An 18,913-nucleotide genomic window follows, 5' to 3' on the forward strand; every position below is an offset into this window, starting at 1 on the left:
GTCCCTGCTGCCTCCTCACCCCCTCAGGGCGGGCATTCTGGGGAACCGGCTCCGCCCTGACCCCCGGCCGAAAAAAGGAAGGGTTAGAGACTAAAAGGGAACTCGGGCGCAGTCGGACCTTTTCTCCGAATTGCGCCGCACCCTTGCTTCCTGCCGAGGAGGGGCAGGAAGCCCCTCTTTTCGCCGGCTCCCGAGCATCGAGAGCTGGGGCCAGAGCAGCTTCCTGCAGTCCCCGCAACCATAGAGCGCGGGCCCAGGGCGCCGCCCGCGGGTGGGGGACGTTTCGGGGACGGAAGTGGCCGCGAGAGTGTCGAAGGGAGGGCGAGGCCGGAGCCCGATTGCCACCCGGAGAACGAGCGGGTTAGCGGGCCGGCGGGCGGGGCACAAGCCGGGCAGCGCAGGTAGGCCGGACCGGGCCGAGCCCGAGTCTCAGGGTGGGGTCGCGAGGCCAGGCCCGGGAAGCGAGCGGGCGGGAGGCCGGGCGGGGCCCTTGACTTCTCCTGCGGCTCCTGTTTCGGGTACTGTTGGAGTGGTCATCGTCCAGTGTATCTCGGCCTGGGATCGGAGTTAAGTAGGCCGTTAAGGGTGCCAGGCCCTTCCTGGGATCAGTCCTCTGTCTGGGAAAAGTTTTGGGGAGGGTGACGAGTGGGGTGGCAGTGAGGCGCAGGGCGGGGATCGGCTTTGAGGTTAGCTGATAGCGGGTATAGGGGTAGGGAGGGAGCTTCTGGTGAGTTTGGGATTAGGTGGAGTTGGGTTTAGGAATCAAGGTTGGCTTTAGGAGATATAATGGTGGAGTTAAAATTTAGAGTTACTGGCCTGAGTCAGGTCCGTTTAATGTACGTAAAGTTTGGATTAGGTCATTATTTTTGTTTTCTAGCCAACCTAAGTCAAAGTTAGGGTTCAGGGCCAGGTTAAGGGTCAGCACAGGAATTAAATTAGAAATCTAGTTTTAGAGGTTACAAAACATTAGGACAGTACCGGGGTAAATAGCGAAGGGGATGGGTCAGGAATCAAGTGACAAAGGAGTTTTAGGCTTAGGGATCAACATTTAGGGTTAAAGTCAGGGAATTTGGTGCTAGTGGTAAAAATTAGATCAATATTAGGGATCAGTGATTGGATATGGGTGTCTGCTAGGAAAGGGATGAATGTCAAAGCCAGTATTGGGAACAGGAAACAAATTAAGGTCAGGGTTAATGTTAGGAATTAGGATTAGTTTTAGGGGGGTTATGGTTGAGGTCAGGGTAGTTAACCTCAGATAGATAAAATTTAAGAGATTGGCAGTACGTAGGCACTCTTGTTTTGCGGGGAAGTCTAATTCCTGCATGGTTGCAGAGGTCCTTTAGCCCAGAGATATGACAGACTAATTTCAGGTTAGGGTCTGGGCTTCTGCTAGATTTCAGGCATCTGAGATTCTAGCTTCTTTATTCTGTTCTCTAAACCCAAGGCTCTTGATGTGGTCACCACAGTTGAGGGGCAGGAGTTTCTGGACTATGTTGTTTACAAGGTAGGAGTTGGGAAAGGGACTGGGACACAGGAGATGTACAAGGCCTAGTCATAAGAGGAGGACTGCTTAGGGAGAAGGGGCTATGATTAAGTAGCAGCCCACCAAGGAAACACTGCTGCCATGGAAGAAAGAGATGACTGAATCCTCTGACAGTTCAGCCCCACTGCCTCCCAGATCCCTCATTCTCTAGTTATTAAGTCCTCTCTCCAGCTCTCCTCCCTGGCCCTGCAGTTCACACCTCCCTGCGTACCCCCTTTCTGCAAGCACAATCCTGCATACAGAATTCTCCCCTCACTGGTAATTTTCCCATGTTGTTCATCTTACCACCGGTTCCCAGCTGCCATTCTGCCTCCCTTCCTACCCCTGAATCTTCACATCCTACCATATTTTGCCCTTTCCCAAATCTGAGCTTTCCCATCCTCTTAAAACACTCTTCCACATTTTCACTCACTCACCTACCTGCATACCTCGTGGTCATCTCCTAATACCCCACCCCCAGCCCAATATAACTATCCAGTACTCCCAGGCCCTGCTATGTGCCAACCCCTGGTTCTAAGCCTCCTTAATTTCTTGATCCAGTTGTAGATCCCCTTCCCCCACTCCCCAAACAGAAAAGAGGAAACGAGACCCAAAGAGGAAACTGGGTCTTGCTGATCTCACGCCCAGCCAGGCCACTGACCACACCTCCATTTCACTCCCAGCCTGACCCTGCCACTGACCACAGCACTATGCCCTACCCAGCATGACCCAGCCACTGGCTGTGCCCTATACCCACCCCACCCCCCACTAACCCCAGCTTTGCTTAGACACTGCTGGTGTCCCTTCGCTCTCCCCCCATCTCAGCCTTATTTAGCCACTGACCACAGCCCCACCTCTTCTCAGCCTCCTGTATCTTGCTCTGGCCTCTGACCTCATTCTTTCATTCCCTGACTTATAATTATTTTTCCCCTTCCCCTAGCCGGATCCAGTGACTGGTCATATATGTATTTTTCCTATCACCAGCTTCCCCAGCCTTTCTCTACACCTTGTATTCCCCATTTCTAGTCCAATACAGTCACTAACCTCATCCTTTCTGCCCATGCCTGGTGCTAACCACCTCCCCATCCCTTGTGCCCCAGAGCCTCATCTTCATATACCTAGGTTGACCGACCCTTTCCTTCTTCCCTTCCCAACTCCTTACCCACACTCAAGCCACCCCAGTCACTGAAAGGCTACTGGTGATAGAAGCTATGGGACCCCAGTCTAACTTCGGGCTCTGGTCCCTGAAGGTTGATAGGACAGATTGTCATCGAGTCCTCTTAAAACTACAATTGACCAACATCCTCCTCTCTACCATTCTAACTACTGACAACGCCTCTCACTTGTGCTAATACAGTGTCTTTCTGACTAATCTCCAAGGTAACCGCTAGAGTTATTTTCCAAAATCCAGTTCTGGTTATGTCCCTTCTGTGCTCAAAGCCTCCCTTGACCTCCTGTTGCCCTTCAGTAGGTAAAATACTCCTTTCTCTCTAGTCCTCTCCTTCCCTTTCCACACTAACCCTGACTTCCCCATCACTGCTCCCTTGCAGGTACCCTGTGCTTTAACCAGCCTGCCTACTCAGTTCCCTGAATGCTCCTCCGCAATTAGCTGCTTCTCCATCTTTGCTTATGCTATTCTCTCTGCCTGGAATGCTAACCCTGACTCACCTCCGGCTGGCATAGAGAGCTTGGGCTTCAGAGTCAGAGAAGCATGTGGATTCAGATCCTGGCTTCACAACTTAATTAGCTGTATGACTTTGGATAAGTTCCTCGCACAAGTATTTAACATCTTTGCACCTCAATTTCCTAATCTGTAAAAATGGAAATAATGATACCTACCTTGCCAAGTTGTTGTAAGGATTAAATGAAATTATGTATACGAGGAAAGTGACATAATGGTCAATAAAAGATCATTATGATTTTTTATTACCTTTAATAAAGTCCTAACTTCAAATGACACTTTTCACAGAGACTTTTTGGTCCCTCTTCTCTGACCTAAAGGGATCTTTCCTCTGAGGACGCATCTCTGGACTCTTACCACATCCTGCCTTGTATTATAATTCTATATTTAGCTTATCCACTCAACTAACTGGGAGCCCCTTGAAAGCGAAGGCTAAGGCTTACTCTTCTTGCTTCCCAGTCAGTGAGAGTTTAGCCCAGAGCCTTTTCTACAGCAGACCCTCAGAAATGCTTGTTGGATGAATGGAGGGAGAATGTGTAATGGGAGATGTTGGGGCAAGTTGTTCACTTACCGATAGAGGTGTGTTTGTGGGGAAGCTGTGTGAGTGGGATGGGGTCTTTACGGGAAGATAACGTGGTTGTGATAGGGTCTGTGTAGGGACTGCGTGTTTGAGATAATGTGTGTGGAGACAGTGTAAGTAGCTTTGTGAAAAAGAGCTCTGTGCGTAGGCTGGGGTGCAGTTAGGGAGGGTGAAAATGCATGGGTAGGGTGTAGGTGGTGAGGGGCTATGTTGAGGGAGATCAGGTCCAGCCCTTCAGCTGCCCAGTCCAGCCCTAAATGAGCCTCCAGCAGCCTGAGGCCGGATATGTCAGTCTCACCCACAGTCCTCCCCCCCCTCCACCGCGGTTGCGGACTCAGAGGCCAAATTTGGTAACAGAGTGAGTGTTACTCCCCCAACCCTCATACGTTCTGACTTTGTCTTCAGCTTTCTCTCTCCCTTGTACTTCTCTATAGCTCCCTGTCTTCCTGCAGCTCCCCTTGTGGGTATCTGCTCTGACTATATCTCCGTGTACCCCCAATTCTTTACCACCACCACCACCACCCCACCCCCCCGCCCCGTACATTGACATTCCATTCCTTGCTGGGATTTGACCTCTTGTCCTCCATTCCCCCCCCCCCCCAATTGCCCAACTCCTCTGGAATGCATCTCAGGAATGTCTTGAGGGAGGAGGAGCTCCCTGGGAGGGGGGTATGGGGGGCATTGTTGCTGTTCCATAAAACATGATGGAAACGGGAGCAAAGTTCTCAGGCCAGAGCAGGAACTGGATAGCTTCTCCCCATACTTCCAAGGGCCTTGTTCTTTGCCCTCATCACCTCAAGTTCACTCTTTAATTCCCTTTCCTCCCTCACCCTCTGGTAGCTGTATGGGTGTCCACTCAGTACCAGCCTGGGAATAAGGGTAGGCATGACTCATCTCCCTTATCGGGGTGTCACCAGAGGTTTCCGTGAAGAAGATGGGGGCGTCCATGTCCGGAGGAAATGGGGGAGACATGCAATTTCAGGTTAGGGTAGAGGGTCCTTTCAGTCCTGCCCTCAGCTCCTCTGACTGCTCTACTTCACTGACCCTCCAGCCCTCCAGCAACCCACAGCCAGGTCTGTCAAGCTACTGGGAGAGGTGGCCGAGGAATGGGGAGGTGGGCAGCGAGCTGGAACTTGGGAGACTGGAATGGTCCTATCTTGTTTGGAAATAAAAACAGAGAGTGAGCTGTGGTTTCTTCTCTTGTGAGACTCTGGACTGTTTATAAGGTCAGAAACGTCTATCAGATTCCCTGATCCACACCTTTCCCACATCTGCCAGCCTCCTGTTTCTACTTAGATTTCCAGTCCCCTTCACCTCATCCTTCCTAACCTCTTTATTCTCCAAATACATCTCTCTTCCCTTTTCCTGGTTCTCAGCTGGCTGCTGTATCCCAGCACCTCCACCTCTTGTTTTCAACCTTCCCCCGAGCCCAGCTTTTCCCCTTTTCCCCACCTGGGGCCAGCAGTTTGCCGGGGTGGGGGGATCGGCAGCCCGGATTTGCTCATTCTCTTAGTTGAGAGGAACCAATCCCCGTACCAAACTGGGTCACATCATCAGCTGCCAGGCAGACTGGTCCTCTTGTGCACTGGGTGCCACCTGCAGGGGTTCCTCCAGCCTGCTGAGAGGTGGTGCCAGGAGAGTGGGGGAGGTGAGCATGGGACTGATATCACAAGCTACACTGAAAATACCATCAAGGGAGGCAGTGAGATGGAGAGCAGAGTATGAGGAGGACTTGCTGAAAACCAGAGAGCATGAGAGGTGTGGTGAGGACTGGGTATTAACTTGGTGACTTGGAGCAAGGACTGAGTTAGAGGGACAGGGCTCTCTGTCTGACCTGCCTTGAAACTACCCCACCTGCCCCACCATGGTCTGATATCCATTCTGCAAAATTGCGGAGTTGACTAGGTAATTTCTGAGATCCCTCTGGATTAGAGAATCATAATTCTACCTTGACTGCCAGGGAAGCCAACCACGGGGCCTGGCTCTTTGGGAAGGCCCCCACCATGTGAGGTTAGAGGAAAACCGGGACAAAAGTAGGCCTAGATAGCTTGAACCACCAGTGTTTGGTCTTCCGGCCGGGCTAGGTCGAGTCAGTGTTTGCAGGCTTCAGGAGCTCTCGGGAATTCTCTCATATAACATCCTCATTTTGCAGAGGAGGCTAAAGCTGTCAGAGGGGAGGTCACATGATGAGTCAGGACAGAGTTCTGAAAATCCCAGACAGGAAAAAGCTAGCAAGACATAGTGGGAAACAGAGAAAAAAAGACTGAACCAAGACAAGATGAAAACAAGGCAAAGGCAGGCCTGGGAAAGGAGCAGGGATAAGGGGCAAGAGAGAGACACTTGGTAGAAAGAAGGGAGGCACAGATTCTAGTGGTAGGGATGGGGCAGTGTCCTCAGGGAACACTACATTTCAGACCTGCTGTTGCACCTTGCAGACCAACTCTCCTTCACTTATCTTAGATGGGTAGGGTTGGTTCTTTTGGTATAAATAATCTTTCACGCTTTAAAATTCTGAAATGAAACAAAAACAACCGCATTACTATCTGCTTTGGTAAGTCCCTTTCAAAAACACGGCTCCCTGGGGCACCATCTGAGGGACCTCCTCTCCTCTAATGATGGTGTGCTCTAATGCCCTAACACCACGGACCAGGTGTAGCCAGGCTGGAGAGGAGAAGCTGCCACCATGGTTGCACTTTCGCTGAAGATCAGCATCGGGAATGTGGTGAAGACGATGCAGTTTGAGCCGTCTACCATGGTATACGATGCCTGTCGCATCATTCGTGAGCGTATCCCAGAGGCCCTGGCTGGCCCTCGTGAGTCTGAGTTACCTCGGTGGGTGGGGTGGGAGTCTTCAGTCCCTTCTTGTTCCCAGGCTCTTGGCTTTAAGGGATGACCCCATCGTCCCTCAAGGCTACTCATCCCTCACGCCTGTGCTCCGCGGTTCCCTCTCTCCCCTTTAGGCCCGCAGTCCCTGGGGAAATAATAAGGGGCAACAATGCAGCCATTCAGCCACACTGGGGTCCTCATAGGTCTGAGGTGATCCATCCTCTCTTTTAGCCAGCGACTTTGGGCTGTTTCTGTCAGATGACGACCCCAAAAAAGGCATATGGCTGGAGGCCGGGAAAGCTTTGGATTACTATATGCTCCGAAATGGGGTGAGTATCACTTCTTCAAGGACCACCAACATCCTCTTCCGTCAGCTTCCCCACTCCACCTCCTGTTTTCAGCACCCACATCCATTGCCTCTGACCCTCTCCAGACTATCACAGGCAATCAAAATACCCTGCTTTTGAGTGAGCCATCGTCATCTTACCTTCAGTAATCTTCTTTCCTCCCCTCTGGCCATGGAAAAAGGAAGTAATACCGCTAGCTTAAAGTAGGCTCCTACCTCCTATTCCCGCCCCAATAGGACACCATGGAATACAGGAAGAAGCAGAGGCCCCTGAAAATCCGTATGCTCGATGGAACTGTGAAGACTATCATGGTGGATGACTCTAAGACTGTTACCGACATGCTAATGACCATCTGTGCCCGCATCGGTAAGGGGTCCTGGTGGGGCTGAGGGCTCGGGGATGGAGGCTCCAACTCTACCAGAAAACACAGGTGCAGTGCCTGGGATGCTACCAACCCCTCGTGCTCCCCCAGGCATCACCAACCATGATGAATATTCACTGGTTCGAGAGCTGATGGAAGAGAAAAAGGAGGAGGTGACAGGGACCTTACGAAAGGACAAGACACTGCTACGAGATGAAAAGAAGATGGAGAAACTAAAGCAGAAGTTGCACACAGACGATGAATGTAAGCAGAAATAGAAAAAAGAGGGCACTGGAAAATGGGCAGGGGGCCAGGGGGCAGCTGTTTATTTGTTAGTTATTGACTACCTGCTTTTGTAAGATGCCGTTTTAAGATACAGGATGCATCAGTAATAAAGTTCTACACTCATGGAACTTATCCGTGAGAGAAGGTAGGAGATAAAGAACAAACAAACAGAAAGCCAAAGACCAGGCAGCACAGGCGCCCTGGGGGCTTAGCATTGAGGGGACTCTCTGTGTCCCAGTGAACTGGCTGGACCATGGCCGCACACTGAGGGAACAGGGAGTGGAGGAGCATGAGACGCTTCTGCTGCGGAGGAAGTTCTTCTACTCAGACCAGAATGTGGACTCCCGGGACCCCGTGCAGCTGAACCTTCTTTATGTGCAGGTGTGGAGAGGATTTACCTGGGATGAGGGAGGTACAGAGAGGGGGGCAGAAGCACAGCGAGGGGTATTCCCGCACCCCCACACAACATTCACCTCCTTTCCTTGTGCTCTCCAGGCACGAGATGACATCCTCAATGGCTCCCACCCTGTCTCCTTCGACAAGGCCTGTGAGTTTGCTGGCTTCCAATGCCAGATCCAGTTTGGGCCCCACAATGAACAGAAGCACAAGGCTGGCTTCCTCGAGTGAGTGACCCACATCCCACACCCTGTCAGGACCCAGGACTCCCTGCCATTGTGACCCCAACAGCCCTGCCCCCATCCCGGGCCTTCTCTCTCCATTTCCTCTTCTGAAGTACCAGGGTTTGACCCACATGGGTACCTGTTTCGCTGCCATCAGCCATTTGTTTCCTCACTGGCCCCCTGTGGAACATGAAGGTAGCCTAGAATCTGCCTCCACCCCATACCTCTCAGGCAAGCATGTAGCTTTTTGAGATTCTCTGAAGAATTTTACCGTAGTGGCTAGAGGGAAACGGTACATTTTTCCTCATAGGGAACATTAGACTTAGAAAGCTTCACAAGTCTCATCCACTGAGAGTTCTCAGAGTGTATAGAGTTCGGCGCCGCTTGCTTAACTTCCTACATGCATGGTCATCCTTCTACCGAGCTCCTTCTGCTCTTGGTTCCCTGCAGTAGTGCTCTAGACTCTTTCCCTCAGGGACTGGGCCTGCAACTCAGGTTCCCTTGTCCCTTTCCCTGCAGGGAGAGACGCAGGCTGCACTCCAGAGCTAATGCTAAGTCATCTCGATTTCATGGACAATCCAGACTCTATTCCCTCGAGCTTTCCCTCTCCCCAAAGATAATACTGTCCTAGACATTTCCTCACGCCCCTAGGCCCACAGTCCATGGCCCACATACCCCCGATGCTGTCCACTACATGCTGACCCTCCCTTTTCTGGTGTAGCCTGAAGGACTTCCTGCCCAAGGAGTATGTGAAGCAGAAGGGAGAGCGTAAGATCTTCCAGGTGAATGGGGGCAGGGGAAAGTGTTTGGGATGCCCCGGGAGCTTTGCTGCTTAATCCTACTGACTGAATGGACCCCCGGCCCCTTCCTTGTCTCCTCCCACCCCGCTTCCACCTGCCAAGCTGTTCTCCCACCTCTCCTGTGCCAAGAAAGCGGAAGACCTGGGCTTTTCATCTCAGCTCCATCACTGCATTTGCTGTGGAATTCAGTTCAATATTCTTGGTTGTTTTTTTCTTTGCATCTAACATGGGATGACAGTACCTGCCCGGGGTAGGATTGATAGGAAAATCAAATGAGATAGTATGCCTGAAATTACTATGAAAAGTGTATCTTTGTACAGACATAAAGTGTTATCCCCATCTCTTGAATATTCAGCCCCAAAAGTCTTCTATCTGACCTTCTACTTTCTATCTGTTCACGTCTCCAGAATATCTGCAAATTCTTTAACTATATTCCTTGAATTGTTGCTTCTGCATATCCTTTGTCAGTCCTCATCCCGTCACCCTCACGTTTCTCATACCTTGCACCCCCTAACCTTTCCTGTGCCCCCCACAGTACGCTCCCATCGTAGTTAACGTCACAACTCCTTGTCTGTGATGCTGTCCTCCCACGTTTCGCTAAACATTTCTCCATTTTCTACTCTAAGGCACACAAGAACTGTGGGCAGATGAGTGAGATCGAGGCCAAGGTGCGCTACGTGAAGCTAGCCCGTTCCCTCAAGACCTATGGTGTCTCCTTTTTTCTGGTTAAGGTGGGTTACAGACCCTTCTCACCATCCTCCTTATTTCCACTCTTACTCTTTCCTCTCAAAGTCAGGCCCTGCCCTTGGTTACACTTTCCACCATCCCTACAAGTCCCATTCTCTCTACTTGCTCTGACCTTGTGAAAACTTGCCCTGTTGTCAGCCCTCTGCCACCAACTTTCCTCCAGACCCTGCCTTCTCCCTAGTGGAGCTTGTCCTGGGTCCATCCATAGACACCCAATTCAGCTCTCCCACCCTCCTCAGCACCCCCTTGTGGTCTAGATCTGATCTGCTCATTCACCTCTCTGGCACTAATACCAACAACAATCTGCCTCACAGGAAAAGATGAAAGGAAAGAACAAGCTGGTGCCCAGGCTTCTGGGCATCACTAAGGAGTGTGTGATGCGAGTGGATGAGAAGACCAAAGAGGTGATCCAGGAATGGAGCCTCACCAACATCAAACGCTGGGCTGCCTCTCCTAAGAGCTTCACCCTGGTGAGTCCGGGTGCCCAGGAGGGAAAGGGCTTTGGAATTTCCAGACGGGGGCAGCTGAGAGGTCTCTCCCCTCCCCTGGGATAGTGCACTGAATGTGACTTCAGAAAAAAGGAGGACTTTACAGGACCCTGGGGGTCAGAGAGAAGGAGAAGCTTTGCTGGAGAGTTGTGCTTAAATGACACAACGTTTGCAGTCCACAGAACTTAACTGTAACCAGCAAACTGAGCTCACAGGAGACTTGGGGAGAGGGAAGAAAAAGGTGAAAGAAAGAAAAATAAGCCTCCCCTCTTTCAGCAGCAACTATACAATAGTTTTCCCCCTGGCTTTATATTTTGGTATTAGGGATTAGAAACTGATACCACCTCAATGAAGTGCCCTATCGAGGGGACGAGAATTTACTAAAGGCTATTTTTCCATTTTGGATACTAGTGCTAACTTTCCATTATGGTCATTCAATGACAAATGTTTGTGTCTTCCCAGCTTTATTATCAGGGTGAGAGAAAAGCTGTTTCTTAGACAGCATGCATTTGAAACTATGTAGCATAGAGACTGCTCCTCAGAAACAAAATGTTGCCCTCCAGGGAGAAAAATAAAGAAATGGGAAATTGAAGAAGGGTAGGCTTCTCTCTAGAGGGCTGTTGGCAGGGGAAGACACCCTCACCAGCTTGGCCTTGGGGCTCCCATCCTACCCTTTTCCATCGTGGGTAGATGCAGGCTCTCCCACTGAGCCCCCACCTTGTCACCCTAGGATTTCGGGGACTACCAGGATGGCTACTACTCAGTACAGACAACGGAAGGGGAGCAGATCGCACAGCTCATCGCCGGCTACATTGATATCATCCTTAAGAAGGTGCCTGCCCCAGCCTTTTCCTTATCTTCCCTCACCTTCTACCCAAGCCAGTCCTTTAGAAGTGAGGACCTAGGTTCTGGAAAAAGGCTGAGTAGGGAAAGAAGAGGCTGCTTTTTCCCTGCCTCTCTCTTCTTTAATTCTTGTTCCTTTTTCCTTCCTACAGAAAAAAAGCAAGGATCACTTTGGGCTGGAAGGAGACGAGGAGTCTACTATGCTAGAGGACTCAGTGTCCCCCAAAAAGTACGAAGGTTGCTGGGCTGATCCCATCCCCCAGGGGCAGGGAAGGCAGGGCTTGACTCCAACAACTGTTGAGGGGTGGGGAGTCCCTAGGATGGTTCCTTAACCGGTCACAGGCTATCACACATCCCCCTAGACCACAGGACCTGCAAAGGTAGTACAGCTGGGTGGCAAGGGGGTCAAGACAACAGTCCTCTGAGTGCCGCCCCGTGTGTCCCCTCTCTAGATCGACAGTCCTTCAGCAGCAGTATAACCGGGTGGGGAAAGTAGAGCACGGCTCTGTGGCCCTGCCTGCCATCATGCGCTCTGGAGCCTCTGGTCCTGAGAATTTCCAGGTGGGCAGCATGCCACCTGCCCAGCAACAGATTACCAGCGGCCAGATGCACCGGGGACACATGCCTCCTTTGGTAAGAGTGCTTCCACTGCCACCACGGTACCAGGCCTTCCTCCCCATATCAGCTGTTTGTCTTCCCACGTCCCTGTTCGTAGTCCTGTCCCCAGCCCACCTCCTCTTTCCTCTAAGCGTTCTCTGTTTCTCCTCCCCTTGTCTTGTAGACATCAGCCCAGCAGGCACTCACTGGGACCATTAACTCTAGCATGCAGGCTGTGCAAGCCGCCCAGGCCACTCTGGATGACTTTGACACTCTGCCCCCTCTGGGCCAGGATGCTGTGAGTATGGGACGGAGGAGAGGCCAGCGGTGCTGAGGCTGGGACTCACAGGAACGGGATCGGGGTTAACCGGACCAGAGCAGATCCTGAACTTTGCCTCTCTCTCTCTCTCTCTCTTTCAGGCCTCTAAGGCCTGGCGTAAGAACAAGATGGATGAATCAAAGCATGAGATCCACTCCCAGGTAGATGCCATCACAGCTGGTACTGCCTCCGTGGTGAACCTGACAGCAGGTAGGCCGGATGCCAAGTCCTATCTGTATGTGGTGGGGGTGGGGGAGGAGGAGCACGTGCAGGCGCCAAGTGTGACTGGCTCCGGGTGGGACTGCCCCTCAACTCAGGGAAGAGACCGTGTCTCTCTCGGCACACGTTTGTGACTAACGCCTGTGATTGCCCCTCTCTAGCCCATTGTCTGGCCTGCTCGCCTCACGTGTGCTCCTCTTCCTCCCTCAGGGGACCCCGCGGAGACAGACTATACGGCAGTGGGCTGTGCAGTCACCACGATCTCCTCCAACCTGACGGAGATGTCCCGCGGCGTGAAGCTGCTGGCCGCCCTGCTGGAGGACGAAGGCAGCAGTGGCCGGCCTCTGCTGCAGGCCGCGAAGGGCCTTGCCGGGGCGGTGTCAGAGCTGCTGCGCAGCGCCCAGCCAGCCAGCGCTGAGGTCAGGGGCCACGGCTGGCACTAGGGAGGAGACCCCAAAGGAGGAGGGGGCAGTCCAGATTGTGGGATGGAAGTGTGGGACCTGTGGGCAGCTTCTGACCGGTGTCCACTCTCCACAGCCCCGTCAGAACCTGCTGCAAGCAGCTGGGAACGTGGGCCAGGCCAGTGGGGAGCTGTTGCAGCAAATTGGGGAAAGCGATACTGACCCCCACTTCCAGGTTAGTGACTTACCCAGCCCCTAGAACGGAAGCTTCTTGGAAGTAACCTCTGACCCTGAATCCAGCTCCTAGTCCTGTTACTACAAAGTGACTTCTCAGCGCCAAACGGAACATCTGTTTGCAGGGAATGACACTGGGAACCTCCATTCCCTTTTGAGGGCATGAAAATTTAGAACCCCTGAATCCAAACTGAATCTACCAGGTCACCCTTGGCTGATGATATTTTGTAGTCGCCTGCCATCTTCTCCTTGTCTTCCCCATATATAGCCTGTGTCCCAACTCGACATCTTGAAGCTGCCTCCATACCACCCTGAGGACACTGTTCCTCTAGCTCCCCCTTCCCCACCCCATGCCAGTTTCCTCACCTGACTTGTCATCCTGGATTTCCCACGCAGATATGTGCACCCAGAGGGGCTGGGGTTCGATCTCCCCCCGAACCCCCCACGGTAATGGCCTCTGGCCTGGGCCTTCCCAGCTTTGTTCTCTCTGAGCCGCATACACTCGCTCTGCACCTCTCCCCCAGCCTCCTCGGGGGGCAGAACATGATGGAGATGGGGAGGCATGTCACAGACAGGACTTGGGAAAATGGGATCCGGGAGGGTTGTATGGGGTCTTGTACTCCAGGGTGACTGCTTCCAACCAAGATTGAGAAGAAATGGGGAAAAAAAGCTGGGGGTGGGAGGGACCCCAAGAGGTACCTCTCTCCATCCCATTGTAACAGCACCGCCCCTCCCTCCCCATTGCGGTACGAGTGTATCCGCCTCGTGAGTTTCTCCCTCTGGTGTAGGCTCTCTTTCTCTCGGTGTGGGTTTGTTCCTTGGTGGGTATTCTGTCCTACTGGGCGCTCAAGGCAGGGGCTTGGGGTAGCTTCTGGTTGCTTCTGCATACACTATCCAGTGATTGGAGTCAGTGGGAATAATGAAACCGCTCATGCCTCTGAGAAGGGTCCATGGATCCCAAGCTCGATCTTAGGCCATGCTGACAGTGCTTTTCTCACAGGACGTACTAATGCAGCTAGCCAAGGCCGTGGCAAGTGCTGCAGCTGCCTTGGTCCTCAAGGCCAAGAGTGTGGCCCAGCGGACAGAGGACTCAGGGCTTCAGACCCAGGTCATTGCTGCAGCGACACAGTGTGCCTTGTCTACCTCCCAGCTGGTGGCCTGTACCAAGGTGAGCCACAAAGGTTGCATTAGCCTGTGCTGAGGGGTGATGGTGCCACACACAGGAGCCTCTCATTTCACCTCTCTGGCTCCTTCTTACCGATTCCGGTGGCTGTGGGACTCCTCACGACTCCTTTCCGTTGCCTTCATCTCTGACACTTGCTTTGCCCACAGGTGGTGGCACCTACAATCAGCTCACCTGTCTGCCAAGAGCAGCTGGTGGAGGCCGGACGCCTGGTGGCCAAAGCCGTGGAGTGCTGTGTGTCCGCCTCCCAGGCAGCCACGGACGATGGGCAGCTGCTGCGGGGGGTAGGAGCGGCGGCCACAGCTGTCACCCAGGCCCTGAATGAGCTGTTGCAGCACGTGAAGGCCCATGCCTCAGGGGCTGGGCCTGCTGGCCGTTATGACCAGGCCACTGACACCATCCTCACTGTCACCGAGAACATCTTCAGTTCCATGGGTGATGCTGGTAAGGACACCACTCCTGGGAAGACAGAGAACCCTGTTGAGGCTCCCCGAGCCCATTGGGCATTCCCTTGCAGACCTGCCAGTCCCCGCTAAGGACTCAGCAGAGTAGACCATGTACTTATTAACCTCTCTGAAACTTCCAGTTTCTCATCTGTAAAGCAGGAATGTGATCCCCGTTCTGCCTTCTTTGGTATTTTTTGGAGAATATACAAAAGCATACACAAACGTAGCTGGAAGTTGGAAGGTGGCATTAAGAAATAGCCTTCTCCACTCCACCCTACCTGCTCACTCCCGAAAGGAGTGCACGCCCTCACAAGGAGTGCAAGACTATTTACTGAAAATACTTGTTAGAGACTGTCTTCTCTCCCATAAAAGTTCACCAGGAAATCTGTTCCTCTCCAAGATCTTCAACCCAAAATACAGTAACTCTAGGGGAATCACTTTGAGAACCTTTGTGTCTCTTTAACTGCCCCCCAAGAGCCCTATCTACCTTGCCTGCACCCCTTTCCCCCACCCTGGCACCCTCGCAGTGTCTCTGGCTTCCTTACCTGATAGTGCTCTGTCCTCTCAGGTGAGATGGTACGACAGGCTCGCATCCTAGCCCAAGCCACCTCTGACCTGGTCAATGCCATCAAGGCTGATGCCGAGGGGGAGAGTGATCTGGAGAATTCTCGCAAGCTATTAAGCGCTGCTAAGATCCTGGCCGATGCCACAGCCAAGATGGTGGAGGCTGCCAAGGTATGAGCCTTCTGTGGCCAACTCCCAGACTGAGACCTGAAGGGAAGTAGAAGGGTCCAGATGGTCACCCTTTTCTGATGGGAGAGACCCAAGAAAAGCAGAAAATATAAGAGCACTCAGGAAGTAAAGGCACCCTCAGCTTCAGGTGCATAGGGGCCCAGGCTTCCAGCCACGGTGACTGCCAGGGTACTTGGTGACCGACATGCCCTTTTTCTTCCTCTGAGTCCACGCTCTGCTATCCTTACTTTTCCCTACTTTGTTGCCACCACCTGCCTGCTTCCTGGATCCCTCTGCTTCATGGCCTGTCCTGGGAATGCATATAAGCACTCAGTCCTGGGGCCTCTGCTGCCAGCAGTACAGAGAAAGACAGGCAGTGGGATACACGGTGCAGACGACCGTCGGGAAGAAGCCGAGAGGTTCTTGCACTCCCCGGGGCTCTGGGGCTTTCCAGTTTGCAGGAGTAACCAGCTCCCCTGCTTTGGTTTTTGAAATCCCTGCTCTAAACTGAGTCCTCCTTGTCCCAAAGAGCCTTAAACACACCCTTTTGCCAGTGGCATTTAGGGGGCAGTAGGGAAAGAAACATGGCTTCTTCCCCCAAAAGGGAAAGAAGAAACGGTTCTACCTAAAAAGGGCCCATAGGGAATCTAGGGGCCCCCTGATTCCCCTTTGCCTGCTTGAGGCAGCTCATCTCAGCTGTGATTACCTTTCAGTGGGGACTTTAGGAAAACATTTGAGTCTGGAGAGGTCAGAGCAGAGCTTATTTGGGGCGCACAGGGATGCTGGGTGAGGACCGTCTCTCCACTTCTCTCAGGGAGCAGCCGCTCACCCTGACAGTGAGGAGCAGCAGCAGCGGCTGCGGGAGGCGGCTGAGGGTCTGCGCATGGCCACCAACGCGGCTGCGCAGAATGCCATCAAGAAGAAGCTGGTGCAGCGCCTGGAGGTGAAGCTAGGAAATAACCCAGGAGCGGGAGTGTGGGTGCTGTGGGAGGAATGAAACTGGGAGGGTTGTGCAGAGAGAGACTCTGTCACTGTTTCCTTGTGGGATAGTGTGGCCAGGGTGAGCCAGGGACTGGGCAGGGGAGCGCCTGGGGCTTGTCCTAACTACTCTGTCCTCACAGCACGCAGCCAAACAGGCTGCAGCCTCAGCTACACAGACTATTGCGGCAGCCCAGCATGCAGCCTCCACCCCCAAGGCCTCTGCTGGCCCCCAGCCTGTGCTGGTGCAGAGCTGCAAGGTGAGACTTGGTGGGAAGAGATGTGGGACGAGTGGGACTTTCCCCCAGTCTATGGGGAGGTGGCTCTCATGACATTTTCACCCACAGGCTGTGGCAGAACAGATTCCACTGCTGGTGCAGGGCGTCCGAGGGAGCCAAGCTCAGCCCGACAGTCCCAGTGCTCAGCTGGCCCTCATTGCTGCAAGCCAGAGCTTCCTGCAGGCAAGGCACCCTCTCCCCACCTCTCAGACGAGACCCTTCCCACCCTTCTAAATCCCCTAGATCACCCACAGTTTGAAGCTCTAGCAGTAGCCTCCTTCCCAGACTGAGCTGCGGCACTCAGTGTCCAGACCATCTTTAGTCCCTGTACCCAAGCAAATGGTACATTCATCTGCCCACCTGTTCCTCAACAGCCAGGTGGGAAGATGGTGGCCGCTGCAAAGGCCTCAGTGCCAACAATTCAGGACCAGGCTTCGGCCATGCAGCTGAGTCAGTGTGCTAAAAACCTTGGCACTGCATTGGCTGAACTTCGGACCGCTGCCCAGAAGGTAAGGGAGCTGGCCATCTTTGGAAAATGAGGGTGGAGTTCTGGGATGATGGGGAGTCTGCAGAATAACCTAAAACAGGGATAATTGTATAACATGGGACATTAGTGGGACACAGCAGTACCTCTTGTACCCAGACTTCCTTGTTATTGTAGGCTCAGGAAGCATGTGGGCCTTTGGAGATGGATTCTGCACTGAGTGTGGTACAGAATCTAGAGAGGGATCTGCAGGAAGTGAAGGCAGCAGCTCGAGATGGCAAACTTAAACCCTTACCTGGGGAGACCGTAAGTATTCTTAAGACCTTTTTTTTTTTTTTTTTCAATGTTTGTTTATTTTTGAGAGTGAGAGTGCAAGCAGGGAGGGGCAGAGAGAGAGGCAGACACAGAATCCAAAGTAGACTCCAGGCTCTGAGCTGTCAGCACGGAGCCTGATGCAGGGCTCAAACCCATGAACCATAAGATCATGACCTGAGCCAAAGTCAATGCTTAACTGACTAAGCCACCCAGATGCCCCTAAGATCTCATTCTTTTTTTGTTTGTTTGTTTTGTTTTTATATTATTTTGGGGAGAGCACAAGCGGGATAGGGGCAGAGAGAGGGGGATAGAGGATCTGAAGCAGGCTCTGCGCTGAGCCAAAGTTGGACGCTCAACCAACTGAGCCACCCAGATGCCCCCCTTAAGACCTCGTTCTTAATCAGACTCTGAGGTTTTCTTTTCTGCCTGCACCCCGGAGCTGCCCAAAACCTTCATTAAACTGCCAGCTGACCTCAACTAGTTTCTTAAGTTCCCTTTTCCTGGTTCCTTCTGCACCTGAGTCTCCTGCTTCTTCCCTAGATGGAGAAATGTGCCCAGGACCTGGGAAACAGCACCAAAGCTGTGAGCTCTGCCATTGCCCAGCTGCTGGGGGAGGTTGCCCAGGGCAATGAGAATTATGCAGGTATGTGGGCAGGGCTGGGAATGGAGCTCGGAGCAGGAGCTGAACGAGGGATAGAGCTGATGGAGAAAGCCACTGGAACCAGGGCCTGGCAGTGAAAGCCCCTTTTCCCTTCTGTCTCCCCAGGGATTGCAGCTAGGGAAGTGGCAGGTGGGCTGCGGTCATTGGCCCAGGCTGCTAGGGGTGTAGCTGCCCTGACATCGGATCCTGCAGTGCAAGCTATCGTGCTTGACACGGCCAGCGATGTTCTGGATAAGGCCAGCAGCCTCATTGAGGAAGCAAAGAAGGCAGCTGGCCACCCAGGGGACCCTGAGAGCCAGCAACGGCTTGCCCAGGTCAGGTTTGGGAAACAGACCGCTTCCCCGTACGGCCCACCCTGACTGGAACAGAGTCTCAGCCACACTGACAGACACCTTCTCAGGTCTGCTCTTGACAGCTGTCTGGATTCCACCCTTTCCTTCAGTCCTAGTAGAAGTGTCTCAACCTGCAGCAGGGTTTAGCTGAACGCCAAGTGTGGGGCAGTGTGGTCACTATCACTTGAAACTCTAACTTCAGCCCCTTCAGCTACACACGCCCTTTCCTCCTCACTTTTAGAGGCAGTAGAGCGCTTATTTCCCAGGTCCCATGAGTGGAGGAGGTGCTCTCCCAAATGGTTTCTTTTTTGGCAACACCCGTCTCCTTTTCTACCTCAGGTGGCTAAAGCAGTGACTCAGGCCCTGAACCGCTGTGTCAGCTGCCTGCCTGGCCAGCGAGATGTGGACAATGCCCTGCGAGCGGTGGGAGATGCCAGCAAGCGACTCCTGAGTGACTCGGTAGGAAGACCAGGGGTGTGGGGGGCACGTAAGAGCTGAAGACTCCAAGCTTCTCTCCACGTCTAGACCTCTCCTTGACCTTGACTTCCCAGTTTTACCCCCTTTTGTTACTCCCAGGCTCAGTGCCCACCTCCCAGCACTCCTTGACTAGACTCTCCCTCACATCGTCCCCCAT

The 18,913-nt window shown here is 52.9% G+C and overlaps 1 protein-coding gene across 3 annotated transcripts in view; it reads left to right on the forward strand.

Annotated features, from left to right (window-relative positions):
• Positions 1–80: 80 nt before the first annotated feature.
• Positions 81–18,913, forward strand: part of TLN1 (talin 1) — a 31,718-nt gene continuing 12,885 nt past the window's right edge. The window contains exons 1-29 of one of the 3 annotated variants that reach the window (XM_047830189.1): positions 81–401; positions 6,434–6,596; positions 6,841–6,938; positions 7,193–7,322; positions 7,429–7,581; positions 7,841–7,983; positions 8,098–8,225; positions 8,944–9,004; positions 9,649–9,753; positions 10,084–10,239; positions 10,988–11,089; positions 11,253–11,329; positions 11,553–11,733; positions 11,882–11,995; positions 12,118–12,226; positions 12,446–12,654; positions 12,773–12,871; positions 13,267–13,317; positions 13,871–14,038; positions 14,203–14,497; positions 15,068–15,234; positions 16,046–16,174; positions 16,353–16,469; positions 16,557–16,670; positions 16,862–16,996; positions 17,149–17,277; positions 17,827–17,929; positions 18,053–18,261; positions 18,619–18,738. In XM_047830189.1, coding sequence (XP_047686145.1) covers positions 6,467–6,596; positions 6,841–6,938; positions 7,193–7,322; positions 7,429–7,581; positions 7,841–7,983; positions 8,098–8,225; positions 8,944–9,004; positions 9,649–9,753; positions 10,084–10,239; positions 10,988–11,089; positions 11,253–11,329; positions 11,553–11,733; positions 11,882–11,995; positions 12,118–12,226; positions 12,446–12,654; positions 12,773–12,871; positions 13,267–13,317; positions 13,871–14,038; positions 14,203–14,497; positions 15,068–15,234; positions 16,046–16,174; positions 16,353–16,469; positions 16,557–16,670; positions 16,862–16,996; positions 17,149–17,277; positions 17,827–17,929; positions 18,053–18,261; positions 18,619–18,738 — 3,732 coding nt within the window. In that variant the 5' untranslated portion in view covers positions 81–401; positions 6,434–6,466. The remainder of the gene's footprint in view (positions 402–6,433; positions 6,597–6,840; positions 6,939–7,192; positions 7,323–7,428; positions 7,582–7,840; positions 7,984–8,097; positions 8,226–8,943; positions 9,005–9,648; positions 9,754–10,083; positions 10,240–10,987; positions 11,090–11,252; positions 11,330–11,552; positions 11,734–11,881; positions 11,996–12,117; positions 12,227–12,445; positions 12,655–12,772; positions 12,872–13,266; positions 13,318–13,870; positions 14,039–14,202; positions 14,498–15,067; positions 15,235–16,045; positions 16,175–16,352; positions 16,470–16,556; positions 16,671–16,861; positions 16,997–17,148; positions 17,278–17,826; positions 17,930–18,052; positions 18,262–18,618; positions 18,739–18,913) is intronic. The other 2 variants (XM_047830190.1, XM_047830191.1) reach the window with 2 other exon arrangements.

The sequence above is a fragment of the Prionailurus viverrinus genome, chromosome D4 (assembly GCF_022837055.1).
Source record: "Prionailurus viverrinus isolate Anna chromosome D4, UM_Priviv_1.0, whole genome shotgun sequence".
Lineage (NCBI taxonomy): Eukaryota > Metazoa > Chordata > Mammalia > Carnivora > Felidae > Prionailurus > Prionailurus viverrinus.